The sequence below is a fragment of the Quercus suber genome, unplaced genomic scaffold (genome assembly GCF_002906115.3).
Source record: "Quercus suber isolate HL8 unplaced genomic scaffold, Cork oak 2.0 scaffold_71, whole genome shotgun sequence".
Classification (NCBI taxonomy): Eukaryota; Viridiplantae; Streptophyta; class Magnoliopsida; order Fagales; family Fagaceae; genus Quercus; species Quercus suber.
The window spans coordinates 340,728-363,145 of record NW_027069536.1 but is presented as its reverse complement, the minus strand read 5'-3'; the positions used below and the strand labels follow the sequence as shown (position 1 = coordinate 363,145).

Genomic DNA, 22,418 nt, shown 5'->3' with positions numbered 1-22,418 from the left:
TAAGTATGTTTTATGTAATTACCAGTCGTGCTAGTTAATGCGTCGGTAGCCTCCGTACTCGAAGAACTTTGGGCAAGAGGATTTGCTTCAAGAGATGTTTCCGTAGATTGAACCGTAGATTGGACCATCGGGATAGATGCCTCACCTCGTGAGCGTGTAAGTCGTCCTGCTGCCATCTGTAACTAAAAACATACATATAATGGAACAACAAAGTCATTACAAATAATAGAATAACAAAGTTATTATCTATTGTACCCTATGGAATATCTATTGTACCTTATGGATTAAAGAGTTAGATGACTCAACATCATTCTTATCGTCACCAATAGGTGGTACATAATCATCATCTACGACAACACTAGCTCTACTTCTTTTTCCTTTTGCACAATTGGACTGAGCAGAATCCTTTAGAGAAGTTGAGATATGCTTCAATCCCAAAGCATCAATTATCTCTTGATTTTGCCTCATTCTATCCAATCTTGCCATCTCATACCTCAGTATATTATAAGTATATTTGGCCTTTTTGGGCATTTTTTGAAACTATGTATTGACATAAAAGATAAGTACAATTGCTACTAACTCAACACAACAAATGACTACATTAATATTCATATCAAGTTTAAGATAAGCATAAAACATCTCAATAACAATTACTACTAACTTTACATATAGTCCACACCATTATCCATATCAAGCAATTCACAAGTGCTAAATTTGAACACAATTGCTACTAACTCAATACAACAAATGACCACATCAATATCCATATCAAGTTTAAGATAAGCACAAAACATCTCAATAACAATTGCTACGTAGACAAGCATAAAACTTTAAGACAAGCATAAAACTTTAAGACAATTGTTATGAACTCTACATATCATAATCCATATCAAGATCAACATCAGGTATGTCATACTCTTCATTTTGATTAGCATCTCTTGAAGTTCCACCTTCAAGAATAACCTCAGTTTCAACATCACCCATACAATACTCAATAATATTGTCTTCAACATTGATAGGGACAATATCAACAATTGCTTCTTGTTAGAATGCGTCACTGTCTTCTGTATTATCATTGGATTCTCCGCCCCCGACTTCTGGAACATCAAACACTCCCCTATGTTGGATGCATTGCACAATTTTCCAAGAGTCACGCAATTTCGTATCTTGAAGGTAGAAAACTTGTTTCGCTTGACTAGGAAGTATAAAAGGATTATTTTGATACCATCGACTTGTAACATCAATGCTCGTGTAGTGTGCATCAGTTCTTATCGTTCTCCTTCGACCATTGGTAGCAGTATTGTATCATTCACACTGAAACAAAACAACTTTATGGCAAAACATATACTCTAATTCCCAAATTTTGCACACATGACCATAAAAGTCATGCATTTCTCCCTCATGGTCCCCTTCGGTACATACACCACTGTTTTGGGTTACATGACGATTGTCTAGGTCCCTTGTATTGGACTTTACACCGTTGACCATACAAACGGTGTACTCCTTCACATGTGGCTTAGGACCATTTGCTAATGACCATAACTGTTTAGTAGCTTTTGATGACTCATTAACTTTCAATCTATTCATCTATAATGACATTCAACAAGTGATATCTTATTAGTAATAAGCAATGACGAATAAATTTAAATGTTTAAATTTATTAGTGTGATTAAATTTCAAATGTCTTACACGTTCTTTGAACCACTTGGGAAACTCTTGTCGTTAGATTTGAGTTATAGCTTCTCCAGTAAGATTATGCAATGTGTTTTTTGTGTTCGCTGTTAAAAATAAAGTGATTTATTTTCAGCTAAGTATTGCAAATAATATTCAAAATTTGATTAAACAATATATGCATATACAATCACATACTTTAAATAAGGCTCTAGCTCAGGACTATTATACAGCAAATACCAATGAGCAGTATCAAGCAATGCACGAGACAAGTCGCCATCATTCCGCCTACCACCTGTAGGTCGAGCAGTCTATGAAAATACTATCAATCCTTCGCTAGATTCACCAAAATCTTCATTTCTTTCTCTTCGGTTATGCACAGTTTCGATCCCATCAATATACAAAGACCAGTTGTTAATACATTCTTTAAGAATGTAAGCCTTTACAATCGAACCTTCTGGTCGAGCTCGGTTGGAAACGTATCTTTTCAATTTTTCAAGGTACCTACGAGGAAAAAATACACACAGAATGTGATTTTATACCACGTGGAAAAAATGCAATTGATGAATGCATCAAAAGATCTAGTTACCTTTCAATTGGATACATCCACCGATATTGTACTAGGCCTCCTAGAATTGCTTCTCGATGCAAGTGAACAGCAAGATGGACCATAACATCAAAGAATGCTGGAGGAAAGAATCTCTCAAGCTTGCATAGTATAAGAACTATACGTTCTTCTAGTTTCTCCAATTCATTTTGCTTTAAGGTCCTTGAGCATAAGTCTTGGAAGAAGTTGCCCAACTCAAACAATACAATACTAATGTCTTTATCTGCAAACCCTCGCAACCCAATTGGAAGAATTCGTTGTAGTAGCACATGACAATCGTGGCTTTTCAAACCAGATAATCTACCATTTTTTGCATTCACTGACCTTGATATGTTGGCTGCATAGCCATCCGGATACTTGACTGATTTCAAAAAGTCATAAAAACCATCCCTTTCATTGGGACTTAATGAAAAAAAAGCTCAAGACTTGTCATATGATCCATCAGGACGTTGTTTCAAATGCAACGTGTGCCTGAAGTTCATATTTTGCAAGTCTATCCGAGCCTTGTTAATATCCTTGTTTTTCCCCTCAATGCCCAACAAAGTACCATAAGTACTCTCACTAATGTTCTTCTCCACACACATAACATCAATGTTGTGCTTAAGCTTCTTATTTTTCCAATATGGAAGCTTATACAAAATACTTGCCTTTGACCAATTTGGCTCCCCAATAAGTTGTTTCTTCTTGTTACTTGGATGCTTTCCTAAAATTATATTTGGCATTCTATCTAGCTGCTCTTGTATCTTTTCCACTTGTAACTCTAAAGATCTCTTCCGTTTTTCTGATAAACCATTATGCAACCAACTCTGTCTCCAACGATGTTCCATAGGTAAATAAGCTCGATAGTTAATGAATCCAATTTTACTTTTCAAAACTTCTGAATATGGTTGATCATTGCAAGTGTAACAAGAATGATAACCCTTTGTCCTCCACCCGGACACATTACCAAATCCAGGATAGTCATGTATTGTCCACAACAAAGTTACACGCATCTGAAAATGCTCTTTACTATAAGCATCATAAGTTTCTACACCTTCTTCCCACAACTCCTTCAACTCATCAACCAATGGTTTCAAGTAAATATCAATCTCATTCCTCGGTTGATGGGGACCAGGAATAAGCAAGGACAACATAAAATACGGCTCCTTTATAACCAACCAAGGCGGTAGATTATAGGGGATAAGTATGACAGGCCACATACTATAATTTTTGTTCATATTCCCAAAAAGATTAAATCCATATGTAGCCAACCCCAACCTTACATTGCGAGGTTCGAGGGCAAAATCAGGATGTTGCAAATCAAACTCCTTCCACTCCTCACTATTAGCCGGATGCCTCATTATCCCATCATCCACACGTTTGTCTATATACCATCCCATGTCCTTAGCTCTTTGGCCTGACATGTACAATCTCCTTAGTCTCGGTGTCAACGGAAAGTAACGCAATACCTTGTGAGGAATCTTCTTACCTTGGGTACGTGTATCTTTGTACCTAGGCGCCTCACACATCGGACATTTATCAAGGTTTTCATTTTCCTTTCAAAATAGTGCACAATCATTTTTGCATGCATCTATATGCTTGTATGACATGCCCAAGTCACGTAATATCTTCTTTGCTTCATAAGTTGACCTTGGAACCAAGTTACCTTTCGGTAAAACCTTTGTAAGCAATTCTAGCATCATATCAAGTCCCTTATTACTCAAGTTGGTCATTAGCTTTACATTCAACGCCTTAATAACAAACTTCAAGATACTATAATCAGTGCAATCCGGATACAACTCACACTTTGCATCTTCATCAAGTTTGTCAAAATGACGCACCTCCTCATCTTCGGTTGCATTTCTTGGTTCCCCTCTAATTCGGTCATCTACCAAGGCATCAATACCATCCATATGATCACCATCCGACATTTCATTATCATGAATGTTCTTGTTCAATACACGAGCTTCTCCATGATTATACCAATTAATGTAAGATTGCATAATTCCACAATGAAGCAAATGGATATGCACAGTTTGAGGAGATTGTTGATAGCAATTCACACAGTGAATACACAGGCACGGAATATTACCACTCAAGTCCACAACCGCTCTTGCGGAATTAATAAATGCATTGATCCCTTCAATATATGGATGACTTAATCTGCCATCGAGTGTCTTACCCATTGTCATCCAACTCTTATCCATATTTGACTACAATTACAAGATGAATGCTACTTTAGTCAAATAAGGACAACTTATGCATAATGTATTCTAACATCTAAATCTATAAGCTACTTAGATAAAGTTCTATCCTATTCATGAATGCACAAGTTTATATTAATATTTAAATAAATATACATTGCACAAACAAATAAACACTCCTAATATGAATTTAAGCCACCTTATAACACCATGCAAGCCACCCGCTTACTCCAACACAACAACCCACCACAAAACAAATTTTCAACATCACAACTATAATGCTTACAAGTATTAAAATTGAATAAAGGAACACAATTACTACTAATCAACAAATTTCATTCACATTTGCAAGAAATTAAAAACACTCCCAATATAAATTTAAGCCACCTTATAACACCATGCAAGCCACCCGCTTGCTCCAACACAACAACCCACCACAAAACAAATTTCCAACATCACAACTATAATGCTTACAAGTATTGAAATTGAATAAAGGAACACAATTGCTACTAATCAACAAGTTTCATTCATATTTGCAAGAAATTAAAAATACTCTCAATATAAATTTAAGCCACCTTATAACACCATGCAAGCCACACGCTTGCTCCAACACAACAACACACCACAAAACAAATTTTCAACATCATAAGTATATATAGAGTTTTATAAGTTTTTAACTAGAATATACTTACTTTGCTCAAGCTAAGTTTACAACTTTTAGAAAAAATACAAAATTAACTTGTGTTCTTCACCTTGTTCCTTACAATTTCTTCAGCCACAAAAGAGAGAGCTGAAAATAAAAGAAAGATAGCTTTTAGTGAACAATTAAGTAGACCCAATGATAAGCACAAAAAGATGAGTGAAGCTTTACCTGCATGCAACACATAAATAAGTGCAGCTTTACCTCTTGATGGAGACAATGTAAGAATTTCAATAGAGAAGGAAACACAATGTTATAGTAACTAAAGGTGTTAAACTACCCTCCTATCAAGAAGTTCTACAAATATAAACACACAAGGAAATCAATCTAAACTTTTCCTTTTAGAGCAAGTAATCATGTTTAACTATTAGATATCCCCCTAAAAAAATTTGCTAAAGACATGACAACTACTCCACTATTCTTTACACCACATCTCCATCCTAATAAGTACGCTCATACATTAGTGAAAACAACCCAAAAAGATATCTTATTCCGATGAGTATTATTCCGATGTTAGATATGAGAGGATTGCTATCTTAAATGCTCTAGGGGCTTACTATAGCTACCTTGGAAAGATTGAGACGAAACAAAGAGAAAAGGAGGAACATTTCATTTTGGCTACTCAGTACTATAACAAAGCGTCTAGGATCGACATGCATGAGCCTTCTACTTGGGTTGGCAAAGGTCAAGTGTTTGATACATACATACATACAAACTTCTTGTTGATATTGAACTCTTCAACTAAAACAAATACTACATGGACATCTATTCTACATACTTGTTGTCACTATTTATAAGATTTTTATCACAATCTGTGAAATGTAAATAATTCTTTTCATCCTAAAATGTGTTTCTTTGTTAAGATTTGTAGCCAAAAATGGTCATAGCCAATTGAAAATGGTCCGCTGTGTAGTTCTTTGAAGTAAAATCAACAGAATAGTGTGCAATTTAATCCCCCATTTTAGTGTTCATCTCGTCTCACTCAATCAGGAAAAAATATTCTCATTTCCTCATCTAGCCACATAAGCATTTTCACTAAAAAAAAAAAAAACTCAGGTTTTTAACAAAACTAACAAACCCTCATATCAAATACTCAAATTTCCCATCAACTAAACAGAACGTAAATTATCAAAAGAAAACATACCATCCAAGCATAGGACCAGAAATCAATCAGAGAAGAGGATTAGCATTGGACTCAAAAGGAGAAAGGAAAAAAAAAAAAGGACCTGAATCGTTGAATGCAAAGGGTCATCAAACCGTCGGCGATGGTCGCTTTGAGTTCAGCGGCGATGCTTTGGATCGTCGCCGGTGTGTCGCGACATTGAGCGCGACGCTTGGATCATCACCGGTGTCGCGACGCTGAGCGCGACGCCTGGATCGTCGCCGGTGTCGCAACACTGAGCACGACGCCTAGATCGTCGCCAGTGCATCGCGACGCTTGGATCGTCGCCAGTATCGCGACGCTGAGCGCGACACCTGGATCGTGTCATTGGTGTCGCGTCGCCTTCGCGTCCAACTGGGATCGTCACCGGTGCATCTCTGAATCGGCGATGACGGCGATTTCTTTTGAGACGGCGAATGGATCTGAATGTGTTTCTTTTAGGAGGTTTTTGTGAAGGTAAAATGTATAAAAGGTGTGTTATGAAGGAATTGGAAAATAAAAGGCCGAGGTAGTTTTAGTGGGCTTTAGCGACGAAATATTTTTTGTCGCAAATGCTCATTTGGAGGTCGCTAAAGGTGTTTTTTTTATGTTTTTTAGTGACAAATGTTAGTTTCGTCACTAAAGCATACTTTTAACGACGAAATATGATTTCGTCGCTAAAAACATATAAGGGTAATACTATTATTGTTTTTAGTGAGGAAATTCATATTTCGTCACTAAAGCATACTTTTAGTGACGAAATGTGATTTCGTCACTAAAAACATATAAGTGCAAAACCTTTATTTCTTTTAGTGACGACTATTTTTCGTCACTAATTCTTACTTATAGTGACGAAAGTATTTTCGTCACTAAAACTATTCATAGCAATACCTACAGTGACGAAATATTTCGTCACTATAGATTAATTAAGTTGGCCCCAAAGTTTCCCTCCATTGGCGCTTATTTTTTAGATCACAATAATGAAGAAATTTATTTTTTGTCACTAAATGTAATAATTTTTTTCATTATTAGTGACGAAATTCATATTTCATCACTAAAACTGTATTTTTAGTGACGAAAAATATTTCCTCACTAATTTTCGTCACTAAAAATACATTTTGTTGTAGTGTTCTGTCTTCGGTAATTGTTCTTTACTTAGTTTGAAATAACTATCTAAAGGTGTGCTCACTAGTTTAGCTTCATTCATGTTGAACTTGCTGAGAACATTTTTCACATACCCCAACTGTGAAAGCTTCAATGTACTATTAGTCTTATCTCTAATGATTCTCATACCAAGAATTTTCTTTGCAGCTCCCAAATCCTTCATTGTAAATTGTTTTGACAATTGCTTCTTTAGATTATTAATCTCCTCAATGTTAAACCCTGCAATGAGCATATCATCCATATACAATAGTAAAATAATGTAAGAATTGCCAAAGAACTTAACATAGCAACAGTGATCAACTTCACATCTCTTGAACCCAATTCTATGCATAAAACTATCAAATTTCTTGTACCACTGTCTTGGAGCTTGTTTTAGGCCATACAAGCTCTTTCTCAATTTACATACTAGATTCTCTTGTCCTTGAACAATGAACCCTTCTGGCTGAATCATGTAAATGTCTTCCTCCAAGTCACCATGAAGGAATGTCATCTTCACATCTAACTGCTCAAGATGTAAATTTTATGCAACCACCATTCCCAGTACCAATCTAATTGTTGACATCTTTACAACTGGAGAAAATATTTCTGAGTAGTCAATGTCCTTCTCCTGCTGAAACCGTTTGACAACTAATTGGACCTTGTAACGCTTGCTAACATCATACTCATTCTTTATTCTGTACACCCACTTGTTGTGCAAAACCTTCTTTCCTACTAGCAATTCAGTCAATTCCCATGTCTATTTCCCCAACAAGGAATTCATCTCATTCTTCATGGCTAACTCCCGCTTGCTTAAATTTTCATCCTGCAAGGCTTCATCATAACACTCTGGCTCACCATCATCAGTCAACAAGAAATAATTTAGAGCAGGTGAGTAATGCTGTGGAGGTCTAATGGTCTTGGAAGATCTACGGACTTCAGCTACAGGTGTACTCTGATCTACCTCTGAATCTACATTCTCCTTATCTTCTTCACCCCTTTTCTAGACAGTACTTTCAGTCAATTCATCTAAGTTGACAAACTCAGATTTCTTTTGATCCATCTCTGTAACATCTAACACTACAGTTGACCTATCCTTATACATAACTTGTTCATTAAATATGACATTTCTACTTCTGATGATTTTTCTGTTTTGTTCATCCTAAAACCGATAGCCAAATTTCTCATTACCACAGCCAATGAAAAAACATATTTTAGACTTTGCATCAAATTTACTACGAACAAAAGAATCAATATGAATATAAGAAAAACAACCAAAAACTTTTAAATGGAAAAACTTTACCTCTTTACCGCTCCAAACCTCTTCAAGAAGTTTGAACTCCATGGGAACTGATGGTCCTCGGTTTATCAGGTAAGCTACAGTACTAATAGCATCAGCCCAGAAAGTTTTTGGTAATCCAACATGCAACCTGTAACACCCCGACCCAATTTTATAATTAAACTATGTGTTTGAGTGGTTAATTATTATTTTTAAGCCATTTGCTTTCTAAAATTAATATAAGAGTATTTAATAAACATATTATTTTATAATGCCATTAAATAAGAGTTGTAAAGATTATAAATAATTGAGTAGCTAATTGTATTATAGATATATACTAAGTATGTACAAAACTATATTAAGTGGTTAAGTTATGAGATATATATATATATATACATATATAGTTGTTGGACTATATTAAGTGGTTAAGTTATGATATATATATATATATATATAGTTGTAGGTGTTTTAATTAAGCATGATGCATGAGATAGTATAGTAGAAATTCCACCACATGCAACCAATGGAAACTCAACACATGCAAGGCCAAAATTTCATGCATGATGACAAACTCCAAAGACCAAGACTTGGCCATGCAATCACCAAGTTCCCCCTCATTGCTTCTTTGACTTTTCTCAAGCAACTATAACTTCCAAGAAGCTTTTTACCCCTCCATTTCATACGAGTCCAAGCAAAAATCTGAATTCCTCATTCACTTTACTCTCTTTTCTCTTAAGGAAAGAGCTAGGAAGCTCTCTTGAGTCTCCTCTCAAGTCCACGGTCCACAGCTTAAAAGAAAGACAAGACTTATCTCATCTCTCATTCACACTTTCTCAAAGAAGCTAGAACAATCAAAAAACTCCCTCCCTCTGATGCCACGGCTCCAACACCAAAATAAAGAAAACTCTCTCAAGCTCTACCTCTCACACCTATGGGTCCAACCTCAAAGAAAGAGAACTCTCAACTTTTCCCTCCCTCTCTCATTGAAATTATATACCTCACTCTAAGGAAGAAATTAAAAGTTTAGCCCTAAGATTTTAGCTTCAAAGTTGTGGGTAAGTAAATAAAAACCTCATCCTATCATGAGTATTTTAATGGTAGTATGGTATGCTTTAGTTTCACCTCTATGTTTCTCTATTATGATTGTTAGAAGTTGGTTTTTGTGGTTTGTAAAAATTGGGAAGTTTGTAAGTATATATATATATCTGCCGTTTTAAGAAGTTTTGAAATTGTGTTGGTGATTTGTTGAAGGTAGATTAGGGTTTTTACTCATTAATAATTGTATATGATTAAGGAAGTAAGGAAAAGTTAGGATGAGTACTATTGAGGTTACTGCTGGGATTTTTGTTGAATTTAATTTTGCTATAAGTGGTTAGATGACTATATATAAGTGTTTTATAACATTTTTAATGAGTGTATAAAAATCCTCATATGAAAATACCATTGTTTGATAATTGTTTGTGAATTTACAAGAAAATGTTGCAAAGCTGTCACTGTGACAGATTCTGTGTTCATGCATGATAAATTATGTATTAAATTGTATATAGTGAATTTGGATTCTAGGGTTATTTTCTATGAAATCTAAGACACATACAGTTGTTATGGAAGTAGTCTCACAGCATTTGGATCAATATAAAAACAATGGTTTAATTTCTAAATTGCATGAAATTCTGTCAGGACAGATTTGAGTATGCTGTATTGTATGATTTTTAGTAAATTATGCTTTTATGCTTTGACTACGAAATTTTTATGGTACGTACTGCACATACAGCGGAGTTTCTCTGTAAAATTACATGAAGTTTGGATGTGATTTGGTAGTCCATTTTTATTTTAAAAGTAAAGTATATGCTGCTGGAATGAAACAGTGAACAGTAAGGGACATGCCTAACTTTGAGGATTTAATTCTAAAGTTAGGGTGAATGATTTGAGCTATAATTTATTATGCTCATCATATGATATGTCTGGATCATAGAGTAATTTTTTACAACTCGGTTCAAGGTTTAGTACTCAAAGGAGGGGTTCTAAACCATTCGACGGTTGTATTTACGAAGCTATTTTGTTGAACATGCTGTATGTTTCCTTAAGAGTGTATATGGTTATATGACAATGCTAAAAACAGTGTATATTTATGCATGCATTATTGTCCTAAGCTCAAAGTACCCTTTGAAATGAAGCTGGCTCTTCTAGAGTTATGAGATAAATATGAGAATGATGGCATTTCCTTAGGTTGGTACATTATTTGTCGATGTGTGCATGATATGTTTGTGGGAACCTCATTGAGGTGGGATTAGGATTTCCTTGATTCTAAGAGATAGACTTTGAGATGAATGTGTAAGTTTATGTTAAGGAATAATGGATAGTAATAAGTTTTGATTTTGGTTTAGGTATTACCAGTCGTCAGGTCTAAGCTCCTTCGACTTTAGGCTCTCTGTTTCTCTGCTTTCAGATAAGGGATAAGTTATATGGGCATTTGGTAAGTCATGAGATTATTTTAAAGTATATTATGCATTAAAATGTTTTTGATTAGAGATATGGCATGTAAGCATTATCAGACAAAGATATGTTTGTGAGCTTTCAAAACCCTATGTATATGATTTAAGCATAATAATACTATTACTAATCCCATGAACATGATGTTTAAAGAAAAGAATGGAAATGCTATTATTATGGAATTTTATGCAAAATAAGAAATTTCAGTATAATGTATAAGTATGGAAATGTTTTCGGGTTATGTAATCTGGTGATCTGAACTTGGTCAGTAGGAGTTAATTATTGGCTTTCCATGGAAAAATGTTATCTGTTTGGCCATTTAAAGTAAAGGAAATGGGGCTACCCGTAACTTTAAGCTATTTAAAGTAGAGGAAATGGGGTTGTCCGTAACTCTAATCTGAACAAGGCCTTCTCCCCAATGTGTACGGGCGGCGGGGAGGAATAAAACCTTGAGGAGATGTGCCATCAGGCCTCTCAAAGAGGACAATATCATGCACACGAGGTCACCCAAATGTAATGAGGCCTTCTCTGTACAGACTTATCAGATATGAACTAACCAATATGTTATGTATGAACAACTATGTTATGTTATTAATCATGAGAGAATATTTTGTTTAAATGCATTGTGAAAAGTAAAAGCTCTCATGAAAAGAAGAAGTTCTGATGAAAAGAAAGTTATTCATTAAAGATAAAAGTTTCTGAAGTTCTGTTATGCTATAAAGATAAAGCTTCTGATGAAAGTACAAGTTATGTTTAAAATTTATCAGATACCTGTTCTTTATGAAATGTAAAATTTTATGACTATGAAAGTTATAATATTTTTCAGGAAAATGTTTAGAAAGAAAGATTTTCTTATTGGGTCAAAATGTTTCTAGTTTAATACAAAGTTGCCGATTATCTGATTTAAGTTAAATGATTATTTTGTAATGAGAATATACATATGGTGACTTTGTAGGAAATGAAATAAGCTTAATCCGAAAGGTTTTGGTAATATTAACCTAATACGAAAAAGGAGAACAATTATTTTCTATGAAGAGTGTATAAGCTATTATTATGAATAGTATAAAATACTATGCATGGGAAAAATGTTCTCCTATTCGAATATTCATAGAATGAAATGATTTGATTTACATGTATCCTTATTGAATTCTCATATATCTTACCTTTATTGAGCTGTGTAGCTCACCCATTCCACTCTTTCAGTCAACAGGTTTTATTTTGAAGTAGAGGAAGTCTTAGTCGAGTTTTGGAAGGAGTTGGTTTTAGTTTTATATGTATAGATCCTAAAGTAGTATTTGATGTTTAGTTTTGTAGTATTGTGAATTTTAGGATCTAATGAAAGTTGTACCTTAAGGTATTAAGAGATATATTATGTGAAAGTATGGAATTTGGAAAACTGGTGGATTATGTTATTTTTTGAGTTCAGTATAGATGCTCTGAATGTCAAGTGAAAAATTATACCATTTAAGCAAAGAAACAAGAATGAAAAGAAAAAGAGAAGCTTTTTTAAAAGTTTCGAAAACAAAGTTAAGTTGGTTTTTGTTAATATCAGGTTTAGGCTTGATATTAGCATGCCAGTCATTGTTACAAATCCAGGTATCGGGTTTGGGGCGTGACACAACCTCATACTCTTAGCATACTCATTAAGAGTTTTGTTCATGCACTCAACCACACTGTTCTACTATGGTGTCCCAGGAATAGTTTTCTCCATCCTGATTCCATATGCAACACAATACTTACTGAGCCCTCCATCTATGTACTCTTCTCCATTGTCTGACCTCAAACATTTTACTTTCAGATCTGTTTCTGTCTTAACTATAGCCTTCCACTTCTTAAAAGTCTTAAATACATCAGATTTATTTTTCAGAAAATAAAATATACCTTTCTGCTTGAGTCATCAATGAAAATAATGTAATACCTTGGACCTCCAAGGGATGCAACCAGAAAAGGCCCCCACAGATCAGTGTGTACTAACCCAATTTTTCAGCCTTCGATGTCCTACCAGTTTTCAACAAGCTCACATTTTTCTGATTTCCTAAGATGCAGTTTTCACACATGTCGAAATCAATGAACTTCAATTCTGGTAGTTTCCCTTTTGATAGTAGCATCTTCATCCCTTTCTTACTCATACGACCAAGTCTGTGGTGCCATCGGCTTGTATCAATACTTGCTTCAGCAACTGCAATTATGTCTCTTGGACTTAAGGTCATATATAGAGTACCAGTCTTCTTTCCACGGGCCAATAATTTAACTCCCTTTGTAACCTTCCAAGTACCACCAACAAATAGTATTGCATGTCCTTGATCATCAAGTTGTCTAACAGAAGTTAGATTCCTCCTTAGGTCAAGAATATGTCGAACCTTCTCCAGTAACCAAACAGACCCATTAGGCAATAATATTTGGACGTCTCCCATACCTACAACATCCAAGGTTGTACCATCAGCCAAATACACCTTACCAAAATCACTTGCAACATAGTTCTGTATAATTTCTTAGTGTGGAGTGGTATGAAACGAAGCTCTTGAGTCCAAAACTCAATCATCAAGTGGACTATCTACTGCAAGAAATAATACATTCTGTACCTCTTCTGTTACAATATTAGTAGAATCATTTTCATTCTTCTTCTTAGGACTTTTGCATTGCCTCCTAAAGTGACCCATTTTCCCACAGTTCCAGCATTGTACTTGTTGGCCTGACCTAAATTTACTTCTATTCCGATTAGAATTTCTGGATTTTGATCTACCCCGATTTGAAATTCTGTCATTACCTCTGCCTCTTGTCTCAATGTTTAGGACAGAAGCAGATCCTGAGATTTCACTAGCATCTCTTCTGCAAATCTCCTCAATCAAAATTGAATCTCGTATGTCATTGTACTTCAGCTCTTCCTTGCTTGTAGAATTGCTTACTGTCATCCTCATTGTCTCCCAACTATTTGGCAAAGAAGCCAAAATGATCAGTGCACGGATCTTATCATTAAAATCAATTTCTACAGACGACAATTGATTTGTGATAGTGTTAAATTCATTCAGATGTTGTGCTACTGATGCATTCTCTACCATCTTCAAATTGAACAGATTCTTCATCAAATGCACATTGTTGTTTGCTGACGGCCTTTCATACATACCAAACAAAGCCTTCATCAGATCTGCTGTGATCTTCTCCTTCACAGCATTGTGTGCAACAGACCTAGACAAAGTTAACCTAATGACTCCAAGTACCTGTCTGTCAAGAAAAGCACATTCCTCATCCTTCATAGTTGCAGGTTTTTCCCCTTAGAAGCAGTAGATGCAACTTCTTCCCATAAAGATAATCCTCGATTTGCATCCTCCAAAATCCAAAGTCTGTGCCATCGAAATTTTCTATTCCAAACGCCTTTCCTACTTCCTCTGCCATTGCTCCCACTCAAACCTAACCCTAGGCTTTGATACCAATTGTAGGGAATTAACACGAAATTCTCAAACCTTTGAGAAACAAAATAGAGAAAACATATGCTAAAAAAATAATAATAATCACACGCACAAGATAGTATTTACATGGTTTAGCAATTTGCCTACGTCCACGAAATTGCAGGGATTTTACTATTATCAGGGAAAAATAAAAAGTGTGGCAGTACAGTTTTTCTCTCTCTCAAAAACTACATCAAGAAACCCTAATCACCAAAAACAACGGTTTCTAGATCCTGCACATAGAATTCACAATGGGCTACAAAACAGGCCAAAAAATTTTCTTGGGAATAGGCCCAAGCCTCCACTCCATGGACTAAGCCTCAGAAAATTTCCCATTAAAAACCACGCAACATTATTTTGGGTCGTCATCCGAATTAAACACAACTAGGTTCCACAAAACACAACAATTATAAAGATAGTTATGATACAATTGCTATTTACAAAACATCTAGTATAAGTAAGGTACTTGTATCCAAGCTCCCCACTCTTGCTACAACAAGCTGCACCAACCGATTTGCTTCAATAGTTTTCCTACAACACAAGTCGATCGCCTACCACAATTTCAAACTCAAAAACTTCAAAGGCCACTTCAAGATTTGGTTATCGTCTTTGTGGTTTCCAACACCAATACAATGCACTCAAGGTATAATTAAGATGATGAATGAATCTCCTCTCAAGGGAATATATATTAGTTTGGAGAGGGTGAGGCATGGAGGCTACAAAGTTTTCTCTCTCTAAGGTATCGTAGCCTTTATCATCGTTTTATTGGGATTAGAATTTAATTTTCATTCTTAAATCAATAACAATTGAGTGTTAGTAGGCAATAAAAATAATCATGAAATCCAAAAAGGAAATTTTTGGGCAAGCTCGCTCGATCAAGAGAATTTTCTTCTCAAAAAAAAAAAAAAGTTTCAAGAGAATTTCAAGCAAATTTCTCTAATTGAAATTCAACTCATGACAGACTCACTTAAAACTTCCCCTATTACACTGAATTTTGCTTGACCAAGATTACTGCTGTAGCACATAAACTTTTTCTTTTGATCTTTAACCTCAATGACTTGATACAATTACAATTAAAATAAAATTGAATACATGAAAATTCATGTGAATACAAATTAAACTTTTGATATGGAATTTGCCACCACTACAGATAAGCTAACACCCTTCTCCACATCTTTTTCTCATCATAGGTAAAATTGTGCCATATTTTTCTCTGACATCTAAGACATTCAATTTGACAATCACATTAATGAAATTTGGACAAAAGTAAAATATTAATTCAACATGCCAGTTGTTTTCATCATGGTGCCTTCCTTCATGGGCTCGCAATCAACGAATAAAATTGGGCCGCAATTCAACTTGATCTTCCTTCACTGGTCAACTTTGTTGATTTATTATCAGACTCCAACAAAGGTGTCCCTACTCTTGAAATGACCATGAGTAGTCATTCATTTTGCAATGATGTACGTATGATATTTCCTTGGGGCTTTAAAGGCCATGGCAACCAACTTTCTCGATAGAGGTGTACCACCAATTTGTGGGGTGTACTATATACTAAGTGGGACCCTAATTTGAAAAATTAATAGGTTAGTTATTAATTTTAAAGAGATTTTACGTACACTAAAACTATATATAAAAAAATAGTAATACTTAACATGACAATGTTATATCGTTTATGGAAACAGAATTACAACAAGACAGTACATGAATGCAGCACTAATAACGTGAACAACTATGATTTAAGTTCATAGAGTGTGATTAGGAGCATAAGCCCGAGAGCAACGATTTTGAAATTATTATAAGGTCTAAAGCATCTCTCAGATTTAAAATGAACTTTAGGAAGAGAATAAATTAATGTCCTTTACTGTAAACAAATCCAGCCCTTTGCATCAACCTCAAGCTTCAATTTTTATGTAAGATCCTCCAAAAGCAATTAGAAAAGAACAAGGGACAAAATGTCTCTTGTTTTAGTATTCATATATGCAATCACATCAACAACTTTTGGAAAACCAATGATCATGTCTTACCTCTCACATGTCCCTCTTCCCTAGTGAAAAAAAAAGAGGAAAAAAATGAGCTTCTAGACTTAAAGTAGTGATGGTATTTGTTGAATCTCAACTTTATAGTTGTACAAAAATTTGAGTGATTGTTTGGACCCCTTTGTTGATTATTCAGCAATTAAATCATCTTATGTCAAATTGCCAAATATATTATCAAAATTTAACAATTTAAATGTCACAAGCCAACAAAGTCACCAATATGTAAAGCAATAAACATAAGACAATAAACGCATGATATTATGATAATTAAAGTGGAAAATCAATGGAGAATCACTCCGAATGAAAAAGCACCATGAGATGCCCCTGCCCAAATGAAGAAATCTACTACTAAAGGAGAAGTTTACATTTTGATTCTTTAAACACTTGAAATTGGATTCTACTTGATAAATAACTTATTGCTGTGATCCCACAATCAAGTTCAGAGCCTTTGAATCCCTTGTTTATGAACTTCTTCATACAAACCTTGCCCATGATCACAGTCAAACCCTCTAACTGACCATGGACCATCTTGAAGATTTTAGCTCCATAGTAACATATTGGGATTGGCTATTTGGCTTTAGCTTCTTGATCACTAAATAGCAACATCGTTATGTATTAAATCTTCCATATTCGTGGATTGATGAAAATAAGGTTAGATTTTCTCTATTTGTAGCATACGGAAGTAGCACTCTAAACCCTTTTAGAGTTGTGTATAACATGGCCTTTTATATGTTTGCATGTAGATCACAAAAACCAAGACAACATCGACTTAATTAAAACAGGTCAGACTCAGTTTTAACGACTTCGATCGATCAAGTCTCTGTTGATGATTTATCAAGAATTTGCATTCAAATCGATCTGAAGGCTGTTGAAGACTCCTGTTCAATCAATCGAGCATCGATCAAAGGGCAATCAAAATCTTGAAATATTGTATTCTTTGAGTTGCATCTTGACTATTATAACTTGAACTTTGATAATGCATTACAGATAGTTAAGATTACACTGTCATTGAATTTTTCAATTTAAATCTTAACAAAATAAATGCTTCAAAAAATAAACTAAATAATAATAATAATAATAATAATAATAATATTGTTATTATTGTTATTATCTACCTATTAAACCAACAAATATCAAATTTAGAACCTTTTTTTTGGAGTGATAAAATAGTCATTTTTGTTCAGAGGTGGAAGATAGTACCATTTGTACAAGTATACACCAAGGCATAATTTTTTTTTTTTTTTTTTTTTTTTTTTGTTGCTGAAATATACACCAAGGTATAATAGAAAGATTACAACATAGGTAATCCACAAGTAACACAGTTTCTAAGAAATTGAGGTCATTCTTCCACCCAAACTTGAGAAAAGAGAAGGAAAATGCATAATTAGCTAAAAGGATTCTAGATTTGGTGCTATGATTGTAGCACAAAATGACCGAAACAGATCCGAGAGTGCCTAAATACTTCTTTAAATCATCCATCAAAGGGCCCCAAGCAATCAGACACGAACCTAGAGACAATAAATCCTCAATAACAGACAATAAATGCGAAATAATTTCCCCCAAGCCCAATTTTTTCCCAAAAGCAAGAGTTCGAGTAATTACATCAATGACAATATAAAAGCAATTCCCTTGAGTCAGAAACAAAATCCCAACTCTCAATAATGTGTATAACATATAGGGATATCACTTAACCCAACATACTTAAAGCTTATAAGTTTGGGCTTAACTATATTATATTAACTACTTATTATTCTCATTATTATTCAATGTATATAACATATAGGGATATCACTCATACTTGTATATCCAACAATCTCTCTCTCATGTTTAAGTCTCTGCTTCTTTATAGGCCATGAACAAGTCTTACTCACTCCTTGTCTCTGGGCTTTTACCTTCACCAACATGTCATCCATTGGCCTTTCATGTGTCATCCATGGGAACCCAACCCACACATCCATGTCCATGGGAACCTTTTGTTACACCGTGATCTAGCTACATTAGCAATTCTCCTTTTTTGGGCCTTTTTTCCAAGACCATTTGTGTAGGCCTTTTAGACTTACTCTGTCCTTCCTCTAATTGCAAAAGAGACCTAAACACCTCACCTCCTTTGCAGCACACAATCATGTACTCTAATACCACTTGTTAGGAGCCTTTTGGGTTAATTAGTGTCCTTATATATTATATTAACTATTCAATTGGGGGCTTCTAGAGTATTATCTCTCCAACAATTGGTATCAAACCCTATGGTGATATGCAACAAAGTGGCAAAATGTCAAAGGTCTCATTCGTAGTTGAAGCGAGGACAGGGTGCATTCACTTGGAGCTCACACAAGGCAAGCCTAAAAGGTCCACACAAACGATCTTGAAAAAAAAAAAAAAAAAAACCAACAAATGAGCATTGTCAATGGTGCTAGATCACAGTGTAATGCAAGCTAGGTTTCTATGGATGCAAGCTAGGTTCCCATGGGAATGGAAATGCAAGCTAGGTTTCTATGGATGAGCGTGCTGGGTTGACATGTGATTCTCATATGGATAGCGTATGAGAGGTCCATGGAGGATGTTTTGATGATGGAAAAAGTCTATAGGCAAGTGAAAACTAGCCAAGACTTGTTTCTAGCCCATAGAGAGGTCTGGAAGCCCACAAAGAGGCAGAAACTCATATACAAGGGGAAGATTGTTAAATATACACGTAAGTAAAATCTCACATGAAATAAAAATGACAATGGTGAATAGTTAATATATTATAAGTGGACCCCAACTCATAAGCTTAAACTTTTTTTCCCCCTTTGAGAATCAGCTTTTTGGGTATAATGGTATCCTCTATGCTATACTAACACCTCTATTTTTTTTTTTGAAACCACTAACACCTCTATATTAATTTAATAATAATAATAATAATAATCTGTTGTGGTGGTGGTACCCAACTAAAAGGCTTGGGAACAACAAATTAAGGCCTAATGAACTAAGGGAGCATATGTAGTCCTTTTGTATTATGTTAGTCAAGAGCTAAATTGAGCATCACAATCAAATTCTTCCATTATCCATTAACTCGACTAGCATTACGATTATTCCATAAAGTCCACACCATGATATAGAAATTTGGTAGCTCGGATTGGAAAAAGTTACATGAAGCCACCTCAAGCAAATCTCTAAAAGAATAGATTGGGCCACTTATTAAATACTACTAAATAGCGTCCACACTAAAGATGAACAACCACCCCACATTCCCAAACTGCATCTACTTCTGTCTCCACAGTTTGCAAAGACCATCTGGGAAACACGCCTTTTCAGTTAATTCAGTTCGTAGGTTAGTATGCCAAAACCAGCTCGCCACACATGGTTTTTGACTATAAAGATGTCACCAAAACTCTTAAAAATCTACAACTTTTTTTAAAGCCAAAACTCACTCTTTTTTTTTACGTCATCATTTTAATATATATTTTTCATTTGATTTTAAAGTTACAAATAGTTCATGTTGGTTTTAAACTAATTATAACTCATCTTCTTTTTGGATAAAGCAAACATAACACCAAACAAATACTAATATAATCATATTTAATTCTCTAAATAAATTATAATTTATTTAATTAAATAAGGTATGTTATATCCTATAAAATTGTATAATTTGACTTTTTATTTATTAACATTTACTGATTTAATGTATGATATATAATTTTGTAATCAAATTTTTATGTTTATTGTATGGGTTAGCAACAAATGGAGAGATTATAACACACGAATGAGCCATCAAAATCCTTGTTTTTGCATAATTTTCGGTCTATGTTAACTTTTTGTTGGCTTGCATAATTTAGTTACATGTTTGCACGTCTCTTAATGCATACTAATAATATTTACCAGAATGGAAACCAGAACCAAAACCTGTGAAATTAAGAACTTTTCCTTGTATTTCAAGTAAAATTGAAAGAATTTATTTTATGATCAAGATTTTATATATTCCAAACTGGCTGACATGCAAAAAATACTATGTCCTTTAAATTTGGAGTCATTTTGTTTTGTTTTGGAATAATTCGATGGATAAAAAAATTTAAATCCGGAACGTCTCCAACATTCCAATAAATACAAGAGATGTCATTTGAGCTAGTTATTTTGTTTTGAAGCATTTGGTAAGTCATATATCCAAATGTTTCAGTTTTATGGACCCATTCAAAGGGATGGAAGGTCAAATATTTAAAAAACCAAAAAAAAATTCAAACATTTTGATTTTCAATGAATAAATTCAAAGGGATGCCGCTAAAAGCCTTGTAGCATAATAGGCACTTCCTAGCATTTCCATAAAAAGTGTCTAGGGTTCCAACTTTCTATCTCATTTTAACTACCAAATTATCCAAAAAATAAAAAATAAATAAATCAAAGGGATGCCCAGTAGTTCTTAACCAAAAGAATAATATTTTCATTTTCACAACTATCCCCAGGAAATCTGAAGAGGTGATGCTACATAGGAGAGGTCCCTTAATTGTAGAGATAATAAATTTAGAACGCAATTTTTCGTCACTACTAAAATAACATGATTTATGTAATATGAATATAATAAAAACGGTATCAATAATTAGCCATGCAAAAGTGATATTACACTGATAATATTTATCCTTTTAACAAATTGTGAACAAATATGGTAACAAAACCTATCATTACTCTAGTACTAGCAGACTAAACGTCTTGATCAAAAATTCAACGCCCTAAAGAAAGAGGTGATTGATTGCTACGACTGATACGCATGATGGAAAAAAGTTTGCATGATGAGGGCTACTAGAGGGCTACTAAAATTTGCCATATCTAAGTCTCATAGGGTGAAAAAGAAGAGCTTCAACATTAAAGCAAGAGAAATAAGATTTGCTGCACTACCACCACCAGATGGCCACCCCATTAACTATCTCAAATCAAATCTGAGCCTTTCAGGCTTTACTTTCCATACGAGTCAACACCAATCTTCGATGGAGGACTGGGGTTGGAAGATTTGGCTTATCAGATGAAGCAAGAAAAAATTGGAAAGGCAACAGATTAATTTATAAGTTACTCAAAAAAAAAAAAAAAAAAAAACCCCGTTTAAGAGGACAATCAAATGAATTTGAATAATGGAGAGAATAATACTGTAGGTGATGATGTAAAGTAGACTAGACAACCATAAAAATTAACTCACTACCATACATCAGATATGCAGACAAGGGATACATTGACACTGCCATAGATGATCTATTGTAATACACGGGAAAAGAAAGCTCAGTGACAGTAGAGTTTACCCAGAAATAGTGACATTTAAATCAGGAAAAAGAATTAACTTTCTATTTGACTGCGTATCCAATCTTGAGAACACATCAAAGCTTGGACTGTTTCTGGATTTAGTGAACTCCAATCACGATCAAGCATTCTTCTTTCAGTGCTGAATGCAAACTCTGAAGAAAGTTTTGACATGGGAGTTGCTAACACATTGCGTGCCATCATAGATAGGACAGGATACCTAGGAGTATGTACTTTCCACCAATTTAATATGTTAAAATCAACACTACGAGGAAAGAGGGGCTCCTCTAGATACTTGTCCAGATCCGACTTTGTGCCTTCACTCTGAGAAGTGTCATGAAGGAATTTGTCAAACCCCATCAGCCTATCCCTAGAAGCAGGTGAGCAACGGGCACCACCACCCACTTGCCAGGCTAGACCTTGATCAATAGAAGCTAACTAAAAAAAAAAAAAAAAAAAAACCCCG

At 34.6% G+C, this 22,418-nt stretch overlaps 1 protein-coding gene and 1 long non-coding RNA gene across 2 annotated transcripts; one reads left to right on the top strand and one right to left on the bottom strand.

Annotated features, from left to right (window-relative positions):
• Window positions 1-662: 662 nt before the first annotated feature.
• Window positions 663-3,786, bottom strand: LOC112011004 (uncharacterized). Its single transcript, XM_024043379.2, has 6 exons — window positions 2,727-3,786; window positions 2,261-2,639; window positions 1,995-2,175; window positions 1,491-1,587; window positions 875-1,004; window positions 663-828 (listed from the first exon to the last, which is right to left on the bottom strand). Exons 1-6 carry the CDS (start codon window positions 3,784-3,786, stop codon window positions 663-665), a joined length of 2,013 nt encoding a protein of 670 aa, XP_023899147.2.
• A 5,631-nt stretch (window positions 3,787-9,417) lies between these two features.
• LOC112010994 (uncharacterized) lies at window positions 9,418-12,623 on the top strand. Its single transcript, XR_002882818.2, has 3 exons — window positions 9,418-9,776; window positions 11,106-11,194; window positions 12,415-12,623. It is a non-coding gene; the product is annotated as an uncharacterized LOC112010994 (long non-coding RNA).
• The last annotated feature ends 9,795 nt before the right edge of the window (window positions 12,624-22,418 follow it).

Bases quoted from the DNA above. Each gene is read 5' to 3' on its own strand.
- LOC112011004 (XM_024043379.2), bottom strand. From the start codon at position 3,786: ATGTGTGAGGCGCCTAGGTACAAAGATACACGTACCCAAGGTAAGAAG. The intron at 2,176-2,260 runs GTAACTAGATCT...TTTTCCTCGTAG, and splicing joins TGGATGTATCCAATTGAAAG to GTACCTTGAAAAATTGAAAA. The intron at 1,005-1,490 runs GTATGGTCAACG...TCAATGTTGAAG, and splicing joins TGTGAAGGAGTACACCGTTT to ACAATATTATTGAGTATTGT.